The sequence below is a fragment of the Orbicella franksi genome, chromosome 14 (assembly GCF_964199315.1).
Source record: "Orbicella franksi chromosome 14, jaOrbFran1.1, whole genome shotgun sequence".
NCBI lineage: Eukaryota > Metazoa > Cnidaria > Anthozoa > Scleractinia > Merulinidae > Orbicella > Orbicella franksi.
The window spans coordinates 9,509,086-9,525,494 of NC_138158.1; the positions used below are offsets into that span (position 1 = coordinate 9,509,086).

At 37.8% G+C, this 16,409-nt stretch overlaps 3 protein-coding genes across 5 annotated transcripts in view; 2 read left to right on the forward strand and 1 right to left on the reverse strand.

The window, feature by feature from the left end:
- Window positions 1-28: 28 nt before the first annotated feature.
- LOC145467193 (Na(+)/H(+) antiporter NhaA-like) overlaps window positions 29-16,409 on the forward strand; it is a 44,549-nt gene continuing 28,168 nt past the window's right edge. The window contains exon 1 of the mRNA XM_081450751.1: window positions 29-55. The gene's annotated coding sequence lies outside the window, so the exon portion shown is untranslated. The remainder of the gene's footprint in view (window positions 56-16,409) is intronic.
- On the reverse strand, window positions 2,007-10,131 carry LOC145467832 (UDP-N-acetylglucosamine transferase subunit ALG14-like). Of its 3 annotated transcripts, XM_081451442.1 has the most exons (6): window positions 9,888-10,131; window positions 5,084-5,238; window positions 4,337-4,459; window positions 3,365-3,424; window positions 2,942-3,025; window positions 2,316-2,395 (listed from the first exon to the last, which is right to left on the reverse strand). In XM_081451442.1, exons 1-5 carry the CDS (start codon window positions 10,030-10,032, stop codon window positions 2,945-2,947), a joined length of 564 nt encoding a protein of 187 aa, XP_081307568.1. In that variant the 5' UTR covers window positions 10,033-10,131; the 3' UTR covers window positions 2,316-2,395; window positions 2,942-2,944. The 3 variants fall into 3 exon arrangements, with proteins under 3 accessions (XP_081307566.1, XP_081307568.1, XP_081307567.1); XM_081451440.1 differs by lacking the exon at window positions 2,942-3,025 and having other exon boundaries at window positions 2,007-2,395; XM_081451441.1 differs by lacking the exon at window positions 2,316-2,395 and having other exon boundaries at window positions 2,544-3,025.
- LOC145467195 (TLC domain-containing protein 4-like) lies at window positions 11,051-16,329 on the forward strand. The gene is made up of 7 exons (XM_081450753.1): window positions 11,051-11,160; window positions 12,101-12,278; window positions 12,866-12,955; window positions 13,065-13,123; window positions 13,532-13,626; window positions 14,248-14,321; window positions 14,803-16,329. The coding sequence occupies exons 1-7, from the start codon at window positions 11,148-11,150 to the stop codon at window positions 15,089-15,091; spliced, it is 798 nt and encodes a 265-aa protein (XP_081306879.1). The 5' UTR covers window positions 11,051-11,147; the 3' UTR covers window positions 15,092-16,329.

The window sequence follows — 16,409 nt, forward strand, 5'->3', positions numbered from 1 at the left end:
CCTGCCAAGTGGCCCATGAGCTCGGCAGGTCTTTTTTGCAGGGTGCAGGGTGCAGGTTACAGGTTGAAATTTAATTATAACTGGAAAACCGCTGGCACTAAAAATAATTAATAACCTTGATACTCGTCAGGGGTTCTTACATAAATTAGTTCGACCCTTCACATAGTGAAAATACGATTGATCCGCCATAAGTACCTATCGATCGACACGCTGAGACCAGTGAAATCTCTTCAAAGCCATCTGAATGGCCGCTCCACAGATGTTTCCATCAATTCCAGAATTGGCTCGGTCAACAAGAACTGTAAGCTTAACAACAGAAGATTGCCATCACAAATGAAGCAAATAAATAAAGAAATGAAATTATTTCAGATTTTAACCGTCGGAATAAACAAGCATATGTTTAGACTGTGTGCTTTCATTTTGGTACTCACAGGGAAGAAACCAAATTCAGCAGATGTTTCAGATGATATTTCAGATGTTTCTTCAAAAACAATAATTCATTGCAGGCTTAAAATCATAGGAATATGCTCTCCTCCCATCGCTTCGGCGGGTTTGGCACTTGGGTGGAAGCCACCTTTCTGAGCGATTGTAAACAGAATCATGTAACAGTCACGGTAAGTCTACCACCTGTACGTTTCTTTTAAGTGCCAGCGGTTTTCCAGTTATAATTAAATTTCAACCTGCAACCTGCACCCTGCACCCTGCAAAAAACCCTGCCGCCATGAGCTGTGAGGTCGTTGCTTATCTCCGGTTTCTGTAGCATGAAGCAACTAGGAGTATTCCTTCTCTTCCCTGGATAGGATCCCATAGGACTCCAATATGAAAAGGACAGGGTTGCTTGTCATACCTTTTAGGGGTTAAAAAGCGGTTTAAGTTCCTCTTAGGGTGTTCAGCATCTAAAGATACACAGCGAGAGCTGTTGCGGTACCTTTAAGGGTATTTAAAAGCCGAAAAACAATATGACAGGAGATAATATGTTGTTTAGAATTGGTTCCTCTTAGGGGCGAAAAAAAAATTTCAAGCCATGCCCACAAAGCAGGATTTTGGCACCTCTTACGGGTTCTTTTCAAAATTTCCGATGAACACCCCCATCCTTATAATTTATATGGGAGTTCTCCCAGGGAATGGGATGCTAGTTCATCACAGGGTTACCCCCAGCATTACACCTGGGTGGAGGGAGTCACTGTGATAGTAGAGTCTTGCCCAAGAACACAACACAACACAATGACCTCGGCCAGGACTCAAAACCATGCCCCTGCCACTCCATCTGGAGTCACACAAATAATAAATAATAATAATAATAATAATAATAATAATAATAATAATAATAATAGCAATAACAATAACAATAACAATAAAGATAACAATAATGATAACGATAACAATAACAATAAAGATAATAACGGTACCGATTTCAGTATCTTTGATGTTGTCTAATTTTAGTCATTGTGGTATCCAAGAAATTCAGTACTAAACACTGAATCAGTTTGTGAAATTACAGGCACTAGGCATTCTATAACTTGAATATTTTCAACTGGCTCCTTAGACTTTCTAAAACAGTTTATGAATTGAGAATGCTTCACTTAACTGCTTGTATTAGTAAAGTTTAATTTTATTGTTTCCATTTTTTTAGCACACACGTCTTAATGAGTTTTTATTACTCCAAAATTTTGCGTGGGTAAATTAAAAAAAAATTAAAAAAAAAAAAAGGACTAAGTGAGGGCCAACTTGTAGCAGGTCTACTGTCTCCTTTGGTCACTCACTGACTCAAGTTCCAAAAATTTTCAAAACTTGGTTATAGTCCACCAGTTTTTCTTCAAGCTAGTATAAACTTAACACATATAATTGTTTTGGCTTCTTGTTTACAAGTTTGCTCTGTTACTGTCCAAATGTCCACACCACCCCGCCCCCCTGCTGCTTCAACCCCCTAAGGATAGAAAGGTTTATCCCAAGGAAAAAACAAGTCAGAGTAATGATCGATGGTTAAATAAATAAGACAAGTTACACAATAAGACAAGACCTGAAACACAATCACTTCAAAATAAATTTTATTTGTTTACAATAAATAATTCCCTCTTATTATTCCCACTCTTATATTAGTTTCAGAGTTTTCTTAGAAATACATCTGAATGTCAGATTAGACGAGGCATATGTTCTTTCATTGTTGGTTTCTGCTCCAACAAGTTAACACTGTACAAAATGACATGGGAAGGTTGTCTGGCTCTCACACCAGGCGTCCAAGGTAAATTGACTTCGGGAAATTGATCTGTAGCTGTTTCCATTGAACTAGAAAGTGATCTGCAATGTAGTACATTATTTTTCCGGATAGTGACAGTGTCTTCACTCGGCAGATACTTTCCACAAACACCATTGTAATATCTCTTAAACCAACAACCTGAATGAATGGAATCATATTTCACAATTCTAGTTTTAATAAGTGTATGTCGCTTAAATTCAGTTCAATAATTAGACACCTATATAAATTTTGACAAATGATAAAATAATCAGTTCAACTTTCATTACTTGAGAAATACATACAAAAATAAATAAAATTATTGATTAGCTGAAATTGTCACTAACTAATAATTATTGTCAAACAACTACACTTGCGAACTTCTCCTTTTACTTTAACAAATTCAAATAAATGCAAATCATAATAATTGAAGAAAGATCAAATAAACTTTGTATGAGGAAATCTTGATTACATCAGAACTGAGAAGCTCTTGAAGAAAATATTAACAGACCTTGGGAGTGGGGGAGTAGTTAGAGTGCTGAACTCCACATCAAGCATTCCAAGTTCGAACCCTGGTCAAAGCGATGCACTGTGTTTAATTCCTGAGAGAGCCACTTTACTGTTTCTGTTATTGTTCAGTGGGTAATTATGGGGGGCGGGGGGGGGGGGGGGCACCCAATATAAAAAGGACAGGGTTGCTCATCATACCTTTTAGAAGACTGATAAATCATGTTTTCCATACCTCTTAGGGTGTTCAGTCTTGCAAGGTCCACAGCGGAAGCTTTTCGGTACCTTTCAGGGTATCGAGCCGCCAAAAAAATAATTATGACAGTAGATAATTTGTTGTTTTAGAATTGGTACCTTTTAGGGATGAAAGACATTTCAAGCCACACCCACAAAGCAGGATCTTGGACCTTACAGATTTCTGTTTTTCAAAATTTCCAATGAGCAACACCTGTCTTTGTTAAATGGGAGTCTCCCCCCTGGGGCTTAGGGGTAACCCTGTAATAGACTAGTATCTCATCCAGGAGGGGTAGAAATACTCCTCGTCTGTCTGAAAGTCACTGGGATTAGTTCTGAACTAAAAGAATAGAACACTTTAACCCAAAACAGGATTAACCTTTGCCTTACCTTAAATAAAAATGCTGCTACACAAATTGGAATGCATGTTCCAGGCCCATTACATAAAAGCTAAAGAAGAACAAAAAAAAAAAAAAAAAAAAAAGAAAATACTTGTGGCGCAGTCTATTATTGCACACGGACAAGATGTTATTTTTTAACATGCTAGATTCTGTTCACAGACAGTGCCTTGGTCACTTGACTAAAAAAACTCCATGTTAATGAAAAAACCATGTGTAGATTTACAGTGATGTGGTAATAGTAATTATAGTCATAGTAACAGTACATGGATATATTTATTGTGCTGTACTCTCCAAAGGAAGGCATCAATTGGTCTGGTTACAATTTTAGAGGTTTGAATATTAACTAAAACAAATGAGAAATAAATGAATACTTATCTCATTCACATATAATAAAATGGAAAAAAAAACAGTACTGAGAAGTGCTAATTACATTTTACGAATTGAGAGTGCAGTACACTTTAGTGAGGAGAGACTCTATTAGCTCCTATCGACCCACTAGAATTCCGTATTGACACCTTGTGTCATGTCTTAGACTTAAGTTGTTCGGTGTTTCCTATCACTGTAATTTTTGTGCCAAACAATCGGCCAATGAAGACACTAGTAGCCTCTTCCAGGCATTCAGTTAGTTTAATAGAGCATAGTGCAAAAAAAAACAGCAAAGTGAAAAAAGGGAGAGAAAGGCTTGGTTGTCTCGCCTTCCCACGCGGTGCTTCTCCTTTATTTTTGCACACCCCAACCATATGTAACTGAATGCCTTGGAAGAGGCTAAGAAACTTGTAAGAGCTACTTTAGCCATATTGAATTTTTGTGATTGAATCCCACACAGGGAAATTTTAACCTTTTCTTGTTACTACTTTAGTTTTGAACTTGGTCATTGTTGAGAAATTATGAAAGTTTTAAAGTAGTTATATCACCTAGTTATCTGAAATAGTGAGCAGTTAACATTTGAACTATATTTTACCAATTCTGGCTTCTCCCGCAACACAACAGGAAACGAAAAGGCCAAGGCATTCAATGTTGTAAATATAGTAGAAAGCCATGACTGGCGTACTTCTCTGCTACGTGGAATTCTCAGGATTTTAAACTACAAACAAAAGAAAGTAAGAAAGCATTCAGAACATAGATAAATGTATACTCTAACTGTATGCTACAGTTAGTGTACTTTGTAGCAGTTTACACAACTTGTACTTGATGGATTTCCAGTAACTGTCGTATAATTTTATGTGGCCCTGTGAGTAGAGGTGCATACTCCTCTAAGTTTAGCCATGTTTATATTTTTGTTGGTCAAAATTAGATTTGATACACTGTGAAAAAGTCGGTTAGACAGTAAAGCTATTGAGAGAGCTACTGTACACTAAACCAAAGAGATACTTGGAGACTACAAGATTAGGACACAACTAGGGGAGCTTGTGGTTGCAAGATTACATCAACAATGATGAAAACAACCAAGATGATGAGAACATTGACAATGATACTGATGATAATGATGATGAAGTAGTGTTGGAAGATGATGATGAAAGAGCGAAAATAATAACAATGATAATGATGATGATGAAAAAATGAAGATGATAATGAAATAATGATGATAATAACAATGAGGATGATGATGATAGAGATGATGATGTTTCATTTAACACAAAATTATTACGTTTGTAAAATGACTGCATAAAGTACAGCAATACATTGAAAAAGGCAATTAATTGCACACCTCTGAACTTTCTTCATCTTTCCCTTTCTTAGTCTTTTCAAAGCTAAAAATTTTCTCTGCACTCATTTTGTCAGTTTCAGCAACAATGTAAATCCTTAGCTGGTAATAAGAAGAAAGCGCACCCACAAGTCTGATCATTTCAGTTGTGTGACCACCTTTAAATGAAAATTATACAATCATGAGAAAATTGCAATATATAAATTATAATAGATGGTTTTCACTGTCACGCAATGAAAAAATAAATCAAACACTATTCAGTGGATAAAGTCGAGAAATTTTAATGTTATAGGAGACAGGTAAAGGAGACACTTCTCCAATTTTTTGGCCTCTGCGTTTTCCTAAACTTCAGATATTCGTCGAAATGTTTTGCGCAAATTTACAGAGCCCAGTATGGAGCCACCATGTTGGTGGAGCTCTGTGCTCCACCAACATGGTGACCGGAAAATAGTGCAAACATCTGGAACTTACTTTGGCTATCTAGGTGACTGATTATCTGAACTGAACCAACAAACATTTACACAAGCACTTTTCCTAACACTTTAACTCCTAAAAAGGCTAAAATTCACTAGATAAGTGTATATTTCTCCACAAACGCGATCGGAATGGTATGTTACGCACCGACATAACTCTGAACTTCAAACGGCACTGGTTTTTAAACCAAGCACGCTATTGAGCTGAAAAGTTGTAAACGGATTTAAGTTTAGATCCCCTTATGCCTTGTGAGGATAAAAATTTTCGTGGCTCTTTAGTTTTGGATTTTGGAATTTGATGACGTCACGTGAAAACGATCTATACTGTGCTGATGTAGAGGACATGAACTCCCATCCAACCACAACATTAAAACTCAGGGTTTGCGTAATGCACCCTACAAGACCATGTTCACAAACAGGCTTAAGTATACCTCCACTAGCTGCAGCTACTGTGAGAGCTGCATTATTCAGACTATTAGCAAGTATCCAATACTGCAATGCAGAATTGCCACGCACTGTAAACATAATTCCTGTGTGCAACCTAATCACATGCTCAGAACTACGTCGTTACACTGGCCTTGTTATCCCTCATAACATTCATCCATAAGTACATGACCTTAGAAATATTTTAATAAATAACTAGGCAACAATACAACACCAGCCATTGCTGGAGAAAGATAACTTAAGGCTAACATAGGCACGCAAGGCGTGCAAGAGTTATTTTTTTGTGGGAAGTGTCGGAGATAGGAGCATTCATGGTACAGTAATGATTTGGCTAATTTCACATTTTTTCTTTGGTTGCAATGTTACATCGGTCATGGTAAGATAGCTAAATAGTAAGCCATAAAATGTTTGACTGAACAAACTACAGTAATCTGACATGTCTCCAGATTAATGTAGATACCATCTTATTTTCTGACAGGCAATTTGATTCGTTCTTTGATACAACCCGGTGTGACATGCGCACATGCATAACTCCCTCACTCACCGATTACATAACCCTTCCAACCCCCAAGAGGAATTTTTGCTCAAAAATACTCAAGTTAATTTAGGGACTTTTTCGCATTTTATACGAGACGTAAGTTTACCTTTTCACACAACACAACACAACACAATTTCACCGAAAATAGAAAGAAAGAGAAAAAAACCTCTGACACATTGAAAGTCTGATTTAATCAAATTGCACTTTAACTTGGTGCCACGCAGTCTTCAAAGAACATTTGAACAGTTTTCATACTTTTTACCTTAAAAAATATTGGACTGAAATGAATGTCATCAAATAAAACTATTAAACTGCTACTGCAGAGACGTAAAATCCGTCCAGAAATGAAAGCCTTTTTGTTTAATATCCTGGAAACAATAGCCGATAACTTGTCAGCTCTAATTGAATTTACTTCCAAATAAAAAACAAAAGTATTAAGTTACCATTTGTTACTAAAGATAGCAAACATCTCGTGGGAAAGAGTGGTGACGATTCATCCGCTCTAATTGAATTTACTCCCATGTGAAAAACAAGAGTGTCACATTACACTTTGTAACCAAAAAACAAAAATATCTTGTTATATTTGCATGCAACAAGAACAAAACAATCGTTACCCACACTTACTATTGTAAATGTTAGAACTGTTTCAAATCTAAAGTCTCGTCCCCTCTAAAACATGTCCTAAGAACTAGAAGCGACGATTCATGACTTGAATTTACTCCTTGTGAAAAACAAAAGTATCAAGTTACCTTTAACTAAAAATAAAAATATCTTGTTGCATTTGCATACTACTAACTCACGAACTGTTTCAAACCTCAAGGCTCATCTCATTCATTTAACTAAAATCCTCAGCCTAACCCACAGAAAATGTCGAAGTAAACCCAATATATGAATAGTTCCTCCTCTTTTATAGAAGAATGAATATGGCCGTTCTGAACTTTATCGGGATCAGATCTTCTCACATACCATTTACCTTTACAACAAGAAATTTGATTGGCTGTTTATAGTAGATCCAATCTGATTGGTGTGACATACATACATCTCTCTCTCACTCACTCACTCACTCACTCACTCACTCACTCACTCACTCACTCACTCACTCACTCACTCACTCACTCACTCACTCACTCACTCACTCACTCACTCACTCACTCACTCACTCACTCACTCACTCACTCACTCACTCACTCACTCACTCACTCACTCACTCACTCACTCACTCACTCACTCACTCACTCACTCACTCACTCACTCACTCACTCACTCACCCATTGACCCGTAACATACTCAACACACCGACAAGAGGTATTTTTTTTGTAAAAAAAATAAATAACTCAAAAATGCAATGCAATCACAATTTTATTCACAAGGGGCGTCCGCATCAATGATAATTGATGACATTCGCAACCACTTCTGAGTCATCAATTGAGCGATACCAATCCATACCAATGCAATGGCCCAATCAATTATTGATTGGGCCATTGCCCACCCCCCCCACTCCCCCTCCACACACACATACATGCTTTTGAGGGTCTAAGAAATCTGAGGGGGAGGGGGAGTCTTTAAAGACTGTTTCTGAAGGGGTAACTGTGTATGTCAGGCGTGCCTTTGATCTTTTATAAATTCTGAAGAGGGAAGTGCGTTGGCACTTCGATCGCATGTTCTTGAGGGTCATGTTCAAAGCTACTAAATACGCTGTGGCTACATGTCCGGTAGCCGGATAGGTTTCTTAAAATACTCCGTGCACGGCAGTGAGCCTTTTTTATTTAAAGTAAAACAACGTAAAATGAATGTTATGACAGGCGGCCCCAAGAGGAATTGAACCCGGGTTGACGGCCTGGTAAGCAATACTGATGACCACTGCACCACTGCAACCTGCTGGCAATTTTCGGAATTTTTTAAGTATTTTTCGAGTTACCCTTAGCATTATACACCGATTCCAGAAAAAAACCGGAAGTTGCACTGAAACGAGGCTTAATAGCCCTCGCGGTAAATATTCAAAGCAACATGGTGAACGAAGAAGAGAGGTCAATCTCTCTTATGATGATATTCCTGGCGTCAGTGTGAGCAAAGAACAGATTGAAAAATTGACACTTAGCCAGTTGAAATTCTGGCTTAAAAGTTGCCGTATAAATTAAAGTGGCAAAATAAAGGAACTTTTGGAAAGATATGTTTGTCATCCTTCGATTGTCTCGATCTCACCATTTACTCTGCTGAAGCCTGAATGATTAATTTGTTAATTAGACACCCACGCCAGGTATTGTTAATATTAAACTAGACTCAGATGCCTCGCATCTTTTCGCTCTACACAGAGATTCCTCATCAACTTTTATGCAGGGAAAACTGAGGGTACAGCTCCCAGTTTCAATTTCAGTTTCAGTTTCTCAGTTTAAAATCACTTGGCAAGAAGTGCTCGGAACAACAGAAAATATTTCCTACCGAGGTAAAATAGGTATCTCCCCTTTTCATAAGTATTTCCCACTTCTTCCTTCTTTGTTTATCTGGCTTGTCCGAAGGAAACTCAGTTGTGGAAATAATAAATCAGGTCAGTTTTTCCTTCGATTATTAGAGTTTGGAGACGCACAACACTTGTGTCCAACTCTTTTCCTTTTCCTTACCACATTTGCTCCAGACAAGATGCTCTAACCTACATACATTTGAATTTTTTCGTTCTTCCCCAACATTTCGTCCGCCATTTTGAAAGCTTGAGGGCTATTAAGCCTCGCTTGCATGCAACTTCTGGTTTCTTCTGGAATTGGTGTATTGAAAGCTAACCGTAAACAGGCTAAGCGCAGAGCTATTTAGGCTAACCGGAGTGCTATTCAGGCTAACCGTAGTGCTTTTTAGGCTAACCGGAGTGCTATTCAAACGTTTTGACTGCCGGTCATTTTATAATAGTCTACATCATAAATCCCAATATACCGGGTGCCGGGCTCACCAAAATTAGTATTCAGCCATATAAACAAGGATTTGACATTATTAACTGAATTTTTTTAAGGAACAACTTCAGAATACCCGGCCACTTTACTTACATGTGTCGGCGGGTTTTGAAGAACGAGGTATATAACAATAGTTGCTATTCTTATTCAATGAGATGCTAATAAGTGGCCGGGTATTCTGGAGTTTAGCCGACACAGCGTACTAAATAGGGGGGAGGATGCGGATATTAAATGGAATGGCTCATTGTTTACGTCCTGAGTACAGTACATCATTTCAAAAATGTAAGACGGATGGAAAAATGCCAAGGTACTTGCAAATATATTGCATATGCAGACTAGGACCAATACATCGGTATACATATATGCGAAAGCAAAAATCAATCTAAAAGTCCGATCGATGTAACATGGCGTACCTGAACCTGCGACTACCATGACTTTTACAGGTTTTCTTCTGTCCAGTGGACCATGACCTTTTCTTCTCTTTAACACGTACACAGTGCGCAGTATAACCACAAAAAATAAGAAAAGAATTACTGTAGAAATACAGCAGAAATCCATATTCCCAGTCCACAAGAAAATTCTGAAAGTTTACGAGTGACTAGCGGATTCTCTTTTACCACAAAGTGCGAACATAAACTTTTCAATGCAGCCGCTGGCCGCTAGACATATACGGGCTCAAGAAGTTCTGGCGTAACGCTCACTCACTCGCGCACAATGTAGAGTCTTTTTGTGTTTTGAAGAGTGATTTTATATCATTTTACCATCTAAAATATCCACACGTCTGCTCGGAGCTGGTTGGCCTCGCAGAAGAAAATGTTATCTTTGACGGTTTTGTGGATAATTTAGCGCAGAAAAATAATTCCTTGGTACATTATTTACTTTCCAACCCAGCATATGACTTGATAGTTCAAATGCCTTTGCAAGGGAGCATTTTCTCATATTTCGAGGGTTTCGAGTATCGATCAGCGGGTCCAACACGCTATCGTCTACAAAATAATGGGATTAAACCCACTGATCATTTTTATGCACATATTAAATGATTCGTTTTCATCACTATTCGAACGTTTTAAACCATATCAAGATCATGTTTTTGTGTTCGTGTTGTTCATTGTTGGGTTCTCCAGATATCGCCCAAGAAACGGGTGCAAAGCTCCACTTTTCAATCGCGTTTTTAACTGAGCGATCTCGAAATTTTGCATGTTTTTGTGCCTTCTGACTTCTAGTTTTTGAACACCAAAGTATTTTTGGACACAATATTAACAGGTTATCTTATTCCTGTGGTCTGTTGATCGCTTTCTTTCAAATTCTTTGAGCAATCATCGGATGAGAAACTTGTCTGGTGTCATTCGTTAGCGGCCATTGAAACTTCACGGGCCGGCTAACGAGTGACGTCATAATGGCCAAGATCATCGGGCGCGCAATCGCATGGCAACGCAAGCGAAGTTGACCTCTCCCTCCTGGTTTTACCACAAAGTGCGAACATAAACTTTTCAATGCAGCCGCTGGCCGCTAGACATATACGGGCTCAAGAAGTTCTGGCGTGACGCTCACTCACTCGCGCACAATGTAGAGTCTTTTTGTGTTTTGAAGAGTATTTGTTTTGATTTCAAAGTCTTACATTCCAACACGCTTAACCGAATATATTCAAGTGGTATTGTTAAGGATTGTTAAGGATGAACGAATCCGGTAAGTGTTTCAGTCAATTGAATCATTTGTGTCGCGTTTGAGGTTTGTGATTCGTCGAAACTGTGGCGTGTAGGAATGTCATTGCTGTCTGCAGTACAAGCTCACTGAGACTTCTGGAATTCATCGCTTCACTGGGCCGCCTCTCTTTGTTGATTTACCACATATTAAAGAGTTTAACAGTGCATTGCAGTGGCACATAAATTAAAATAGCTATATTCACGGGCTGTTTTCTAGCGCTATGGACGCGTCGGGGAGTGGGGGGTGGGGAGGGGGGAGGCCAACCTTCCCTATTTCTCCTCCCCGGGGGTTTAATTGAATTTTTGTAGGCCTTTTTTAAAATCATTATTATTATTATTTATTGATTTGTTTTTAAATGTGAATCAAGCAAGGATTTTTTAAGCATTTTACCACCAGTAAATGCATCCAACTGTTCCACAAAATATCCATACCCCTCCCCCACAGAGGGTTTTTTTTGTTTGAACCCCCATCCCCTGGTAAATTCCAGTTTTGGTTCATATTTTCACTTAAAATTTTTGCCGTTTGAGACTCTCCTCACTTTTGTTCCTATATACTAGCACACAGGCTCCTTTCCTGAATAGTGGGGTCAAATGAAGCTCTAGCCACGCCCAGATTGATCTCCTTTAGGAGTTTAATTCAAATTTTCTGAGTAGCATCCATGGCCTTTTCATATGGGATTCCCCCTCGATCCCTGGACAGTTGATATGATTTTCATATGTGAATTTGAAAAAAAGATTTTAATTGGGATCTAATGAAATAGATTCAGAAGGAAAAATAACAATATCAAAGACACAATGCATGTTTTCTCCAATTTTTAAACAGTGAAAGGAGAGTGAAGGTATAACTTAGTCAGGAATTCCCTATTCAACTGTTACTGTTCCGCAAAATGTATCCTTCATATAGTGGTGGTGTTTTCTTTCAGGTGTTGATGAATCACTACACCAAGAAGGAAAAGACCGTAGTCTTTACATTTGCACCTCCGCTGCCAGTTTTTTACTTTGCCTATTTATGTTCTACTTTGTAAGCCCAAGGTTCTCATCTCTGGTCTCCTCAGGATACCATGAACTCCCTTATGCCAAAAAAATTGACTGGGACACCAGGTAATGTATACAATATATTTATTTTACTTTTTCAAAACACGGCTGATGTCTTTGTGACATATGCAAACTAAGTTTCATATGCAGACTATTCTCAGAAAATATACTTATCTCCCCCACACAAGAGATTTTCTTGAAAGTCCCCCTTCCCCACGCCTCTGGAAATTCCAATTAACACATCATGGCCTAACAGAAGCCCACCCCACCCCTTCCCCCCAGGAAAATTCCACTTTCTTCTTTGGGGAGAGCACATGTTGTTTCTGGAACTGCATATAATGCAATGTGCTGGTCAGTTCTAGAAAATATCCATACCGGCATGCCATGGAAAATCATTGGAAATTCCAAGAGGGTACATACATGCAGTGGACCTCAAAAGTGCAAAATTTCAAAGGAATGTATGAAGCTAATTCCAGAGGTGTGGATGGATGGGTATAATTCAAGCCAAAAAATCCCCTGGGGGTTTGCAGTGATTATTTTGGAACAATGCAATTTTTTATTTATTTATTTATTTTTTTTTTTGGGGGGGGGGGTTGCATTTGTCAGTCATTCTAGAAATAATTTTTATTTTTGTTGATTTGGGTTTCTCATAGGATTGGTTCAAATGTGCATGCAGTGATTGTCAGCACAATTAGCTTGTATTGTTATGCCTTTGATACAGAAACAACACTGAATCCTGTTGAGTGAGTAATAGATGTACATGTACTGCCTTTAAGTTTTATTTGAAAAGCTGTCCTTGCTGAGTCTTTTGAAAACCAGCAGATGATACTTCAGTCTGTAATTCTGTTTCAGAAATGATGCTGTACTAGTGAGAGTAGGGGTTGCGATAACAATGGGCTACATCTTAGCAGGTACAGTGTAGTCGTAAGTTAATACAATTTAACCACATAAATAAATGAAGCCTGTAAACTATGCATTGCCAAATTAACTGACCCATGAAAAATATTTGATACGATTTTGTCAAGATCTTAGTGAGATTTCAAGATCTGGAAGAAAACAGCAAGATCTCAGCAAGGTTTTCACTGATTACAGAGATCTTGAAGTCTCACCAAGATCTTGGCAAGATGCCTCCAAGATAATTATCAAAATCTCAGGGTCTGCTTTACAGAGACCAGTTCACTTAATAATGTGCGTTTGTTGTACAGAAAATATGAAAGAAAAGTATTCCTGAATGAGACCCCTTAAAGGTCTCTAGATGCACAGGGTGTCTTCTTAATTCTATTTCATTTTCCTTCTTTTTTTTTTTTTTTTTTTTTCAGATTTCCTCATTATAACTTTATCTTACAAGTACATTGGAGATTTGTTCACCTTGGTACACCATGTCATGGCAATATGGGCATACTATTTTGTAGTAGTAAGTTTGTTTATTTCACAAGTTTAACAAGTTAAAATGCTTTGTTAGTAGACTTTTTACAGACATTAACATTGTCACACAGTTGTAAAGGTTTTTTTTTTGTAGACTGAATAATAGGAATAAATAGGGAAGGGTGGAGGAATTGAAACCATGCCTGCTTTCCTCTCCTCCCCCCGCCCCCCTCATTTTATGCCTGCTACACAGGGAGGTGCGGTGGCCTAATGGTTAGTGCACCCGTTTCCAGACTGAGCGGTCCGGGTTCGAGTTCTGGCTGGGGACATTGTGTTGGGTTCTTGGGCAAGACACTTTACTCTCACAGTGCCTCTCTCCACCCAGGTGTATAAATGGGTACCGGCAAACTTAATGTTGGGGGTAACCCTGTGATGGACTAGCATCCCATCCAGGGGGAGCAGAAATACTCCTATAGTCGCTTCATGCTACAGAAACCGGGATAAGCTCCGGCCTGGTGGGCCACTTGGCTCCAATACAGACTTTACCTTTACCTTACAAAGGCTTGCATTTCCTGCCAATCAGAACCATTTTGTCCTTAGCAGTTGCATGTACTGTAACTCACAATTATAATAATTATTTTGAGTTGCTGTTATTATTCCCTTTCCTAAGGTTTATGGAGTTTTAATTTATTTTGCTAATGTTCGTCAACTTGCGGAGATTTCCACACCATTTGTAAATCAGAGGTTAGTTTAATTCACACTTGCCAGTCTTCTGTGATACGTAATATACATAGAAAATTTATTGATTATGTAAAATGTATATGTATACATGACCCTTAGAGCAGCTGCCCAGCACTATTTGGGACTAGCATTTTTCTTTGCAAGAAAGAGACATTTTGACCATATACTGTAATATAATTTGCGAGACCAAGAATTTCAATTCTTTTCAATGTGAGCACAAGATGTTCAGACTCAAGACATTCAGACTTCACTGATTTTATAAATTAAAACAAACAAACAAATTGGGACTTTAAGACTATTTTAGCCTTGCAACTCCAAGACAGCTTTGTGAAAAAAATCGAGACAGCGAGAAGCACATCATTGACTGCTAAAAAGATGAGACTTCAATACCATTTAAATGGTACAAAAATTTTGCAAGACCCCACTCACCAACCCCTATTTACTTTCCTTAGCTACTTAAGTGATCTTTCATATCTGTTTTTAGGTGGTTCCTTGACGCTATTAGTCATCCAAGGACATCTAGTGGCTTTGTTATCAATGGCTATCTCATGGGGGCTGCATTCTTCCTTTGCAGGATACTAGTAATGCCAATATACTATTACAAGTGCTATTCAGTTTGGGGAACTGAAGAACAGCACAACTTGGGGTTTCTTATAAACTTTTACTGGATTTTCACCTGCATTGTGTTAGATGCAATAAATTTGTATTGGTTTGCTAAGATAGTCAAGGGTGCTATGAAGTTGACGCGTAAGATGAAGAATCGCTATGAATAACACAATGTAAAATGCATTTAGAAACTACTGTAATATAAAATGAATATTATTATAGTTATGCTTCTTATAATAAGTCAATCCCTTTTTGGCTTTTTCGGTGCCAAAGATCTAGCTGAAGGTTTCATTATTTTTCCCCTCCATTTTTATACTTCTTCCTGAAGGGGTTAGATTACACAAATTGAATTGTGTGTTAATGGAAATGATAACTTTTTCTTTCTTAGCAAGGTGTTTCTCCTTTCAGCTCTTGATTTTTCCTAGACAAATTAATATCGATCAGATATTACCTAACTTGATTGCTGTTTATCTTTGAATGACTCCTTTCATTACAAGTACCTCATTAGAGCACATCAAGAAGACAGAGAGACTATATCCAGCCCCTTAAATTATTATGATTCTATTTTGAAATTCATAATTTTATTTAGTAATAATTTGTATAGTACAAAAAGTTGCATTAAATTTTGTAATTTGCTGTTTATAGCTTACAATTATCCTATTGAATTGAAATCTATTTTTAATAGTAGTATTTAGAAAAAAGTACTATGAAAATACGTGCGCTGATTGGTTAAAAATCGTGTTTTTGTAACTCGATGGAAACACAGAACTAGCACGAGCTGTCGACGTAATGATCGCGCGGGCAAAGAGAATTTACATTTTGATAATCAAAGTTAACAAGTTGTTTTCCTTTTTTTCGCCCGGGTGTTTTCTAAAAGAAATAGAAAACATGTTCTCCGTGTTTCTATCGAGTTACAGAAACACTCGTGAAAGTTTGGGAGAACTCGACTGCGGCTCGTGTTCCCACAGCATTTCTCGTTCTTCCAAACTTCCACTCGCGTTTCTATAATTCGATACAAACACGGTACATGTTTTCTATTTCTTAAATATTACACAAATAATTGTTCTTTTAAATACAACTACCATTATTGCAATTCGTTAATTGTTTGGCTGATTGTATTAGAAAATAAGCTTTAATTGCAGTGAAATGAACTGCCCAACACTTTATTAATTGACACTATTTAATTATCCTTATCAATGTGAATCTATTTATAGTATATAGGACACAAATTGTTGATATTTAAAATATGATTACTAATAATTTTCAATTAAATGGTTTGAACCCAGGAGTATCAGTAGTTCGTATAGTGTGATCGTCCGGGTGAGGGTAGTTCTGAAAAGAACTGTTGTTGGTGACTGACGTTTCGACAACCTGAGTGGAAGTCATCTTCAGAGTCAAATGAGTAGTGTTTGTCAGTCGATGATGTTAAAAGTCTGGTCCGTTGAACGTGACTGGTCAGTTTAGCCATGATGGTATTGGCTGAAA

Coding starts and splice junctions, on each gene's coding strand:
- LOC145467832 (XM_081451440.1), bottom strand. CDS start 10,032: ATGGATTTCTGCTGTATTTCTACAGTAATTCTTTTCTTATTTTTTGTG. Junction 5,239..9,887: donor CATGGTAGTCGCAGGTTCAG/GTACGCCATGTT, acceptor TTTCATTTAAAG/GTGGTCACACAACTGAAATG. Junction 4,460..5,083: donor AAGATGAAGAAAGTTCAGAG/GTGTGCAATTAA, acceptor TTTTGTTTGTAG/TTTAAAATCCTGAGAATTCC.
- LOC145467195 (XM_081450753.1), top strand. Junction 12,956..13,064: donor ACAACACTGAATCCTGTTGA/GTGAGTAATAGA, acceptor ATTCTGTTTCAG/AAATGATGCTGTACTAGTGA. Junction 13,627..14,247: donor GGGCATACTATTTTGTAGTA/GTAAGTTTGTTT, acceptor CCCTTTCCTAAG/GTTTATGGAGTTTTAATTTA.